General features: G+C 38.3%; 1 protein-coding gene across 5 annotated transcripts in view; it reads left to right on the top strand.

Moving 5' to 3' along the window:
• Nucleotides 1-9,445, top strand: part of coch (coagulation factor C homolog, cochlin (Limulus polyphemus)) — a 19,737-nt gene extending 10,292 nt beyond the window's left edge. For all 5 annotated transcript variants that reach the window (XM_079693081.1, XM_079693084.1, XM_079693082.1 and 2 more), the window contains 10 exons: nucleotides 565-636; nucleotides 919-972; nucleotides 1,099-1,246; nucleotides 1,728-1,831; nucleotides 2,501-2,727; nucleotides 3,445-3,559; nucleotides 3,857-4,000; nucleotides 4,087-4,243; nucleotides 6,739-6,833; nucleotides 7,304-9,445. In XM_079693081.1, the coding sequence (XP_079549207.1) occupies nucleotides 565-636; nucleotides 919-972; nucleotides 1,099-1,246; nucleotides 1,728-1,831; nucleotides 2,501-2,727; nucleotides 3,445-3,559; nucleotides 3,857-4,000; nucleotides 4,087-4,243; nucleotides 6,739-6,833; nucleotides 7,304-7,476 (1,289 nt within the window). In that variant the 3' untranslated portion in view covers nucleotides 7,477-9,445. The remainder of the gene's footprint in view (nucleotides 1-564; nucleotides 637-918; nucleotides 973-1,098; nucleotides 1,247-1,727; nucleotides 1,832-2,500; nucleotides 2,728-3,444; nucleotides 3,560-3,856; nucleotides 4,001-4,086; nucleotides 4,244-6,738; nucleotides 6,834-7,303) is intronic.
• The last annotated feature ends 1,494 nt before the right edge of the window (nucleotides 9,446-10,939 follow it).

A 10,939-nucleotide genomic window follows, 5' to 3' on the forward strand; every position in this document is an offset into this window, starting at 1 on the left:
TTATTATTTTTTGTTGATAGATGTTTTGATTGTCTATTGCAGTTAAATTAGTTTTTTTTAAATTATTGGTTCAAATTAACAAGGAAGACGTCATATTGGTAAATGGAGGCATATCCAGAATCCACTATTTTTTTTTCCATTGCTCTCAATGTACACACTTATAAATAGACATAACGTTTATTACATACCATATGTTTGTGTGGGTTTACAGCTCGATGTGGAGTTTCACTGCCTCCTAGAGGGGGGAAAAGGCATTAAATGCAACTTCTTTAAATCTTTATACTGTATGGGGATAATACTTAACTTTAGTTTTTTCTTGTCAAGCCTTTTTAACTCAAGGGACAAACAAATATATAGTATTTTACTTTTCATTATCAAAACTATCTTTATATATAGGAAAAACTGGGAAACATGTTCACTGAGATGAAGCAATTATACCATCATTTTAGTAAATGTACACAACTAATTCTCTCTCTCTCTCTCTGTGTGTGTGTGTGTGTGTGTGTGTGTGTGTGTGTGTGTGTGTGTGTGTGTGTGTGTGTGTGTGTGTGTGTGTGTATCCAGAGCCTGTTAGTGTCCCACTGGAGTTGACCAGTGAAACCATTGCCACTGCTCTGCCTGTAGCTCTAAAGCCAGGTAATAAATACACATTATTATATACTATCCAGTGTAGTACTGTAAATACTCACAGCTGAGGGGCATTGGTAGGCATGACTTAAAGCTGTGTGTGTGTGTGTGTGTGTGTGTGTTTGTGTGTGTGTGTGTGTGTGTGTGTGTGTGTGTGTGTGTGTGTGTGTGTGTGTGTGTGTGTGTGTGTGTGTGTGTGTGTGTGTGTGTGTGTGTGTGTGTGTGTGTGTGTGTGTGTGTGTGTGTGTGTGTGTGTGTGTGTGTGTGTGTGTGTGTGTGTGTGTGTTGCAGCAAAGAAACTGAAGAAGCCATCAGTGAAGAAAGCTCTGAAAGGTGGAAATAAAGGTACCCTGTGTTTGTTTTTGTAGAGTTTTTGTTGCACGACGTTTGATCGGAAATGAATTGAGATTGTTCAACTACTTTTACCTCAATGTGTGTGTGTGTGTGTTAACGTGTAACGTGTGTGTGCAGACTGTCAGATGGATATCGCCATGGTGATCGACAGCAGTAAAAACATCGGGCAGCGGAGGTTCAACCTGCAGAAAAACTTAATCAGCAAACTGGCGGCCATGTTGAAAGTCGGACCAATGGGACCGCACGTAGGACTGATCCAGGCCAGGTCAGACACACAGATACTATAAATACATTCAGTATGAAAAAAGAGCAATACATATCTTTTTTTTCCCGCAAAATGGAACAAGTAAGAAAATCAACCAAATAGTTCAAGAAACCCTTTTTTCAAAAATATATATAGTATGAGGTTTTCACTCAATTAAAACTAAATTAAACCTAAAGAGTTTTTCCTAGGACAGATTAAACTTTAATGAGATTACATTTAAATTAGCTTTATTTAAGAAATCAATTACAATTCACAAAGGCAGAGAGAGTACATTTGCAATCCTTTAAAAAGTACTTTACTTTGGAACAAGGTACTAGTACTCTACTATATAAATGTTTATTCCATGTTTTGCTACTTTATAAATGGATAACTCAATTATCAACCCGATTAATGATATGTAGTTTGATAGATATATCTTTAATAATACTAAGCGTTGCTGTTGGTTAAGTGTACGTGTCTTTTTCCTGGATTTTGTGTGCAGTGATTCTCCGAGGACCGAGTTCTTACTGACCAACTACACTCAGCCTAAAGAGCTGCTGTTTGCCATCAAAGAGCTGGCTTACCTGGGAGGAGACACCAACACAGGTAACACACACACACACACACACACACACACACACACACACACACACACACACACACACACACACACACACACACACACACACACACACACACACACACACACACACACACACACACACACACACACACACACACACACACACACACACACACACACACACACACACACACACACACACACACACACACACACACACACACACACACACACACACACCCCCCCCACACACACACACACACACACACACACACACACATTTAATTTAACAATCTGATAGAAATACAAAGAGATCAGAGAGATATACCGGTATGACAAACAAATTAAAAATAAATAGTACTTACTCATGATAAAACAACAATTATTTAACATAACTTTCATGCAGCGCTTCTGTAGCAACTCTGTCGCTGAAATGCAGTTACAATTAAATGATGTTGGGCCGCCATATATCTCACCTGGTAGAGCTATATAGACCATGTATAGGGACTCAGACCCAGGTTCAAATCCAGCCTGGAACCATGTACACATGTCATCGACTCTGTCTCCCCCTTTCAACACTGTCATCTCCAGTAACGGCTAATCCGGCCCAAATAGTCTTTAAAAAATAAATAAATAAAAATGAGATGATGTCTCTTTACCTGGTTCATTGTCTTGTTGTTGTCCTCCTGCAGGTAAGGCCATCATGCACACAGCGGAGACGTTCTTCAGCCCGGAGAACGGGGCGCGGCGGGGTCACCCTCGGGTCATGATGGTGCTGGTGGACGGCTGGCCTTCAGATGAGCTGGAGCAGGCGGCCATATTGGCTAGAGAGTCCGGGATCAACGTCTTCCTGGTGTCCGTGGCCAGACCCGCGGCCGAGGAGCTCGCCATGGTGCGGGACAAGGACTTCATGAAGAAGGTGGGTACGACCTTTGAGTGAATGAATGAATCTACAAATCAACAGACAAAAAAAAACAACGGCTGTGAAATCGATGTTTTTTTTATTATTCTTTATTTTCAGTCAAAGTAATTATGTTAAACAATCATTATTAGTTAGATCTGTACAGTGATCCATCATTTTAGTTATTTTATCGTATATTTACACACAACCAAAGCACTAAAAAAGTGAAAAAACAACAGACAAAAAACAAAAAGAAAACAAGAAACTGTTTTGAGAGAAAGAAAAATGCGTATTAAAATAAAAGTAGGCATTTTACTGGAAAATATATTGCTTCTACTTTTATCAAACTTCTTGTAAATGTAGAGTTTTGTTAAAGCACCACTTCTGTTAAGTCCAGCTTGTTATTGGCATTATTGTGCAAGGCAAGGCAAGTTTACACGTTGCACTTGACATTTTAATGCTTAACGTCCAGTTCATTTGACCAAAGACGACTAGTGACATTTTTGTTCTTATTGAACTGTTAGTCAGAGTTATGTTTGCCTGACACATCATATTGTTTTCCATGTTCAAAGTAAAGACAACTTTTTACATCATGAGTAAAGTTGTCCTCTCAGTCATCTTACTGTAGCCAATCATGCTTTCGTGACGGGAGATAACAAACTTCCGATGGTACTGGTGTCAAAATACAGTATATTAAATGTTTCGGTAACAGCAGTCTGTCTCTTCGTCCCGCAGGCGGTGTGCAAAGACAACGGTTTCTTCAGTTATTTGATCACCAGCTGGTTCAGCACCACCAAACACGTGAAACCTCTCGCTCAGAAGCTCTGCTCGCTGGACAGCCTGCTCTGCAGTAAGACACAACAACACATCACCAGGGAACTCATATTAACAGTTATTCCCAACCACTCAAATCCAAAACAAGGGACATTTGGAGATCGCAGAAATCTTATAATCTTATATATTTCTGTGGAGTGATCTGTACATTTCTGTTGCAAAATCATCACATTTGTTTGGAGAAGTCATTAAAAATAACTATGGAGAAATTATTATCTTTGTGAAATTAATATCCTGCAGATACGCAGATTTCATGTTGGTAAAATTGATTGATTAGCCAAGATGTGTAAAATACATGTGTGTTTTTTTTAAGGTAAAACCTGCTACAACTCAGTGAACATCGGGTTCCTTATCGACGGTTCTTCCAGCGTCGGACATTCAAACTTCCAGCTCGTCCTGGACTTCCTGGAAGGAATCGCCAGCAGCTTTGAAATCTCAGACGTGGGAGCTCACGTTGGTCAGCTTCACAGAATCAAAAATAATTTAACTAATTGATTAATTGATGATCTGATTGGCTGATGGACTTATGTTTTGAGTGTCCAGGTGCAGTGCAGTTCACCTACGATCAGCGGTTGGAGTTCGGCCTGTTTGATCACTCTGATAAAGATGAGACCATGAATGCCCTGCAGAGCATCCCCTACATGAGCGGAGGAACAGCCACTGGAGCCGCCATCAGCTACACCACCCAGAACCTGTTCAGGTAACAACACACCTGAGTATTGCACTGTACTTCCATTACAAAAACATCCAACCAGCTGTTAGGTTTTTCTTAACACAAGCTGAAATAAATCCATCCCGCTAGTGCAGTGTTTCTTAAAGTGTGGTCCGTGAGTGACCCCTAGTGGTCCTTGAGTAAATGGTAAATTGGTACAATTTTACATTTGAAATACATTTATTTTAAATCCAAAGTGTTTCTCAAATTGTTTAAAAATGACTAGTATAGTTGGCAACAGAGACTGAGTGCGTAAACAATGCTAAATAAATGGAACAGTGTAAATAATTAACTTGTGTTTAATGTTGAATTCATGCTAAACTTGGGCCTGCAGCCATAGTTTTACTGTATTTTATTTAGAAACTCCACAGCGGAGGTTTGTGTTGTACTAAATGCGGTGCATTTTGCATTTCTCTCAGTAGCCAACGATCTGTGAGTCTGTTAGCTCATTCATATGAGGTGTAAAACCTATGAGCAATAGGTTAAGCTGTCATTATTATGCTGTGAGTTGTTATATACTGTTGGAGTGGTTAGCAGGCATAGCCGTGGGAACATGTTTCAAATGGGGGGTGCTGTGGGGATGACACCAGGGCCGGTTCTGACCAATTTGCTGCCCTAGGCAAGATTTTAGCTGGTAATGAAAAACCTCTACAAAAGACCAATACACTACAAAAAGAGAAACGTATTGACATGGTGGACAGCTTATATAAAGAGGCTTCGAATGTATTTAGTATTATAACATGTTTTAATTGGGGGGTGGACTTCACATCCTCTAGGGCAGGGGTGGGGAACATCCGGCCCCCGGGCCGTATACGGCCCGTGAGACCATTTGGTACGGCCCTCGAGGTAATTTATAAACACACGCAAAAAAGAAAAATGTGTAAGAAATCTAGACCGCAAACAAATTAAACAAGCGAGTGCCTGTTTTTCCTTGCCAAGGTCAGGGTCCATGAACACAACACGAGCCTTACCTGTCATCACGTGGTATATGTCTCGTCTGACAGGGGTGCCGGTATGCCGGAGAGCAGCAGAACGTCGCCCCGGCTCTTCAGAAATTGCAGTACCCATAAGGAGCTGTACACATGCCGCAGTTTTTGCGTGGCTGTGTCTTTAGTTGAAAGCCCAGTGTCGATATGTTCATCTGTCATACTGATCATACAGTCAATAACGTTGTTGTTATTAGCATCTGGTTAGCTAGCTATGCTAACGAATATAAGAAGCTTTTTCTACAACCAGTGAGGTAAAGGCACATCTTTATATGATCATTATAGTTATAAAAAAAATAAGAGAATAAAGTAAACAGGTATAAAATACTATATGACAGAAACAAAAAGTTGTTAATAAACAAGAATACAGTTTGAAAGGGGAGTGATTTGTAAAATATCCATAAAGAAAAATAAATCTGCTTACAGTTCTGTTTCATATGGATGTTGAGAGATGTATCCATAGATCTCCTCATGTTGCTCTCAAAGTGCACCAGATTGATGCTTTTAACTTCAACATTTAAAAAAAAGAAATCTTGCCCCCAGACCCCCCCGAAACTAAATACATTTGCACACATCTTGTGTGTCTATGCGCGAGTCATGGTGAGGTATCTGGATTAAGAGGTTGCTTTTTCTTTGCACAGCATGAAAGAAAGGCCAAATGAATGAATTTGAGCATTTTTAAGCAGAGGTCAATAATTTGAACGGCCCTCGGAGGATGTTGAAGAAATTGAAATGGCCCTTGAGAGGAAAAAGGTTCCCCACCCCTGCTCTAGGGGGGTCCGGGGTGCCCCCCCGGGAAGATTTTGTTGAACATTTAAAAGTAAAATGCTTCAATCTGGTTCACTTTGAGCGTCCAATTACTAGAGACTGATCTAGTTACAATTCTAAACACCCATATGAAAAAGATCGGTTTACATTTTATTAATCGAATCATATGAACATAACCAATAACCTAGCATAACCAATACAAAATAAATGTAGGCTAACTTATTTTATTTTTGAGGTTCATTTATATCTTATTTTAACAGTCAACATTTATTTATTTATGCATATTTTTAAATCTCTCCAGTTTTAAACAATATTTTTGATTTACTGTCCTATAGTATACATTGGAATGATTTCAAACCTGTTTTTATTTATCCTAATAATTATAAAGGTGTGCCTCTTTACTTAATTATGTCCTCCACCAGGGGGTGCTGCAGCACCCTCAGCACCCCTACTTCCCACGGCCCTGTTAGCAGGCCTATTGTTTTTAGATATTTGGGGAGTTAGGTGGTCCTTGTGTGTTTTTTGATTGGTTAAGTGGTCGTTAGTATGAAAAAGTTTGAGAAACACTGCGCTAGTGCTATGCTGCTGTAGTAGAAACACTAGTGTGCGAAATATGACCTAATAACTGTTTTGTTGAGGATTTTTAACATTGCTTCTCATTGCAGAATTCATTATATCTAGAGAAGGAAACTGCCTGAATAATGAGTTTAACTACATTTGTTGTTTCAGGCGGATGGGACCAGGCCGTAACTTCCTCATCGTGGTGACAGACGGCCAATCGTATGATGACGTCAGGCTACCGGCGATTGCGGCACAGGAACAAGGTGTGTAGCAATTTTTTTTTTTATTAGTTGATTCATCTCATCTATGCTTCGATGGAAAATAGCCATCTTACTCCTTGCAATCACATATTTAGCATTTTTCGTAATCAACAACATCGGTAGTACAGTTGACGGTACGGTATAGTAGTCGCCAGAGCTAAAGTTCAAGTAGAATAGAACATATCTTTATTGTCATCATACAAAGTACAACAACATTTCTTTGGCAACTCTCACTGCAGTAAAAAATAGACACAAATAAATAAATAAGAGTGGTAAAAGCAGAGGTGGTAGCGATGACAGAGATACAATTCAACGTCAATGTGCATATTTACACTTACAGTTTGAAAACGTTACATTTACAAAACTTTATAGATGTAGTGTATTTCTAACTGTGTGTTCTTAAAGAGGAAAGACAACAGCAGTTTGTGTTTAGTCCTTATTAAAATATCCTCTTTATCCTACCCACCAATCAGGCATTACCATGTACTCAGTGGGCGTGGCCTGGGCGCCTCTTGATGACCTCAAATCGATGTCGTCCGAGCCGAAGGACAGCCACTCCTTTTTCACCCGAGAGTTCACCGGCCTGGCCGAGTTCATTCCTCTGCTGGTCCGAGGCATCTGTCGGGACTTTACAGAGAATAACTAAGAACACACACACACACACACACACACACACACACACACACACACACACACACACACACACACACACACACACACACACACACACACACACACACACACACACACACACACACACACACACACACACACACACACACACACACACACGTTTGTACTTCTATACAGACATAAATTAACCTACCCTAAAATAAATCTGAACCTTGTAAATGGAGGATTTTGTCCAGCTAATAGCTAGCTAGCATTCATGTTATCACAGACAGATACAGATGTTGTAGTACCACCGTTTGGCCACTACGCAGATTTGCTTCACCCAATGGGCGAGCGTTGAAGTAAAAACACAGTTTATGTCTCAAACATACATTTTAGGAGTGAAAACAAGTCAAAATTCCTCAGTTTTTAAAAAGACCCCACTTTGCATGTAAAAATATACGGTCCTCACAAGGTAGACGTACAAGAATAGACACACACACTGTATATATATACTGCTCACATATACTGATTATTACTGATAAATACACATGTATATAAAATACACACAACATAGAAAAGCACACGTTTATATAATGAAGGAGATTTTGGGAAATCACCAAATCATAAAACAATCTCATCATCTGTGTAACCAGAATCATTCACCTTTCACTAAACAGTCAGGTGTTTTTGATTCTCTATAAAGATTTATTACAATAAACACAAAAAACGAACCACCCTTTTCCTGCATTGTTCAATTAAGGAGGCTACTTTAAATAAAATAGATAGGTTTTTTTTATACTATAAACAATTCTGAATCTTGAATCCAAGAGCGAGTTATCTTATGTTTCAGGTGAATTTTATACATTTTAATATCTAAAAAACGATCTTTTTTGTCAACATCAGCCAGCTTTATGAATGAGTAGTGACCAAGTGAATGATTTCAAACTTATAAATCATCTTAATGTCTAACCAAACAGCTTTCATTACTTATAATGTTATCTAAAAGGTGTCTGTTGATCATGATTGAGGTTTTATCAACAAATAATTCAAAGGTGCTCAGTAAACCTATAGGTAATGTTGTTATTCAACAGAATATTTTAAGCTTGCTCTCTCTTATATACCATTTCAAAACAATCTGCAAAATAAACAAATTACCTGGATGTTTCTAGAAAAAAATATCCTTGTTATCTTTCTCTCTTTGTTAAATTTGTTAAGCTTCATCATTGCCTGTTTTGTAATTATCATGATGTATATTTTGCCCACATGTCAATTTCTGTATTTTGTTAAACTTGAATTTGTATTATTGTTTCCCTTTTTTTTCCTTGTTTCCAAGGACAGAGTTACAGCAAGGCTTCAGCGAAAAAACAGGCTTTTAAAAGTTCAGTTCCACAACAACAAATCTTTTTAATTAAACACAATATTACAAACAATAAGAAAATCGATTCACGGAAATGCAAAAAACAAATGTGTACCTACATTGAAATACAACGCTCTTTAGAATCGATTAAAAAGTTCAAATGTTCTGAATAAACTACGTTTTTTGTGTGGAGGCGTGTGGCGCAGTGAACTAGTGCGTTGGTGTTCGGATCAGGGGGTCACAGGTTCAAACCCCACTGCAGTCAGCATGTCGTTGTGTCCCTGAGACACTTCACCCCAAATTGCTCCTGTGGGGATTGACCACAGTACTGAGTATGTAAGTCGCTTTGGATAAAAGTGTAACATGCCATGTAAACCGTAAACCTATAAAAAAGGATGCATTCTGGGTTAAAATTACCTTTATGGTTCTTTGGTTTTGTGTCATCCGATTTTATTTGCCAACATGATGATTGTCAGAGGAGTTGGGCATCAAACATTACGATTAAAATAAATAAAAATATGGATTGTCTGTCTCAGTGTAAATGAAACTGTCTGTCATTGGGATGTGAAATGCTGATTCTGTCCTTTTTCTGTATTTATTACCTGTTTTCTCTGTGTCTTTTAATAAAAAATAGTTATTTTTACAGCTTGTCCTGTGATGTCTTTTCAGATAATTGAAGCTCTAACTATTGGACAGGGAAACAGCGCCACCTAGTGTCCAAACTGCAGATTACAAAAACAATGGAGACCTGAAAGCAACAATGGATGCAGTCAGAGGATAAAACTCCACGTTTCCTGCTTGTTGGTTCTTATTTTGTCTAAATATATATCAAGTCAAATGTCAATTAACACGCTTTTATAGTAAAAACTACGAGATGATATTATATATGACAACCTTTCATCTGTCATATATTTTGTAAGTGGAAGTTTGTTATAAAAAGCAACACATTCAGGATCTCATAATTTCGATGTATAGAGTTTATATTTAGATGTAATATTTCTTAATTTGGAGTATTTTTATCATTTCTAACCTTGCTTTTTTGTTTTCCTGGCTATAGTGAGGTGAAGTGTTGCTCTTAACGAAAACGAAGACTATTGTATTGAACGTTACACGTTCAGACTGTGCTGTTTACTTACCAACAGATAATAAATCATAAATGTACAGCACTGCACATTTGTCCGAGTTTTTATCAAGCCGGTAGTTCTTTATTTTAGGAAAGCAATATGTATTAATGTTTATTTAGCCAAATATCAAGGATGTCTTAATACAATATTTTTTGGGAACTTAAAGGCAGTTTATAATGTGAATGGTGTATTGTCAAGCCTGATCCAGCAGGGGGCGCTACAGGACACAGAGACTGCAGCTACTTCAGTCAAAAACTTTATGTAAGAATGAAAACCACTTTAAGCGAAACACAGATTTCTTGATTACACAAATCCACTACAATTATTTGAATGCCACTTTCTGATTGGTTGCCATTCTCTAATGGTTTGTAAACTGTAGCAGATGGCTTTATACATGAGACATAAAAATACAAAGCTTTATTAATCTCTAGGGATGTTGCTCAATCACTGATGTTTTATAAGCATTTATACATTCTTATTAAGTAATAAGCAAAACATAATAACTTCTCACTTCTCAGTGTTGAGAGCCTTTGGTTGAGACTGTTACAATTCACAACACAATCAATGAGTTTTTCATAATTAAATATATACAAATATCTATAAAGCATCAGTACTTCGGTATTTTTTTTAATTAGTTACTGCTAATTATTCAAGTATATAAAAACAAAAGCAAGTGTTCATTGAACTATATCCATTATCTAGAACAATATACAACCGGTGTATATTCAGGAAAAAGAGAGACTGTAGAGTTCAATTGCCGTGTCTGTTTCTATTACAATAAACAAATGAGTGTGTGTGTGTGTGTGTGCGCGTGCGTGTGTGTGCGTGTGTGTGTGTGCGTGTGTGTATATGTATGTGTGTGTGTGTGTGTGTGTGTGTGTGTGTGTGTGTGTGTGTGTGTGTGTGTGTGTGTGTGTGTGTTCATGCTGCGTCACAGGGGGAAGGGCGGTGCCCCCCAGGTAGGTAGAAGCACCAGCAGCGGTCACATCACCACAAACACACACACTCCCACA

Source organism: Notothenia rossii (assembly GCF_949606895.1).
Source record: "Notothenia rossii genome assembly, chromosome: 7".
In the NCBI taxonomy this organism is placed as follows: domain Eukaryota; kingdom Metazoa; phylum Chordata; class Actinopteri; order Perciformes; family Nototheniidae; genus Notothenia; species Notothenia rossii.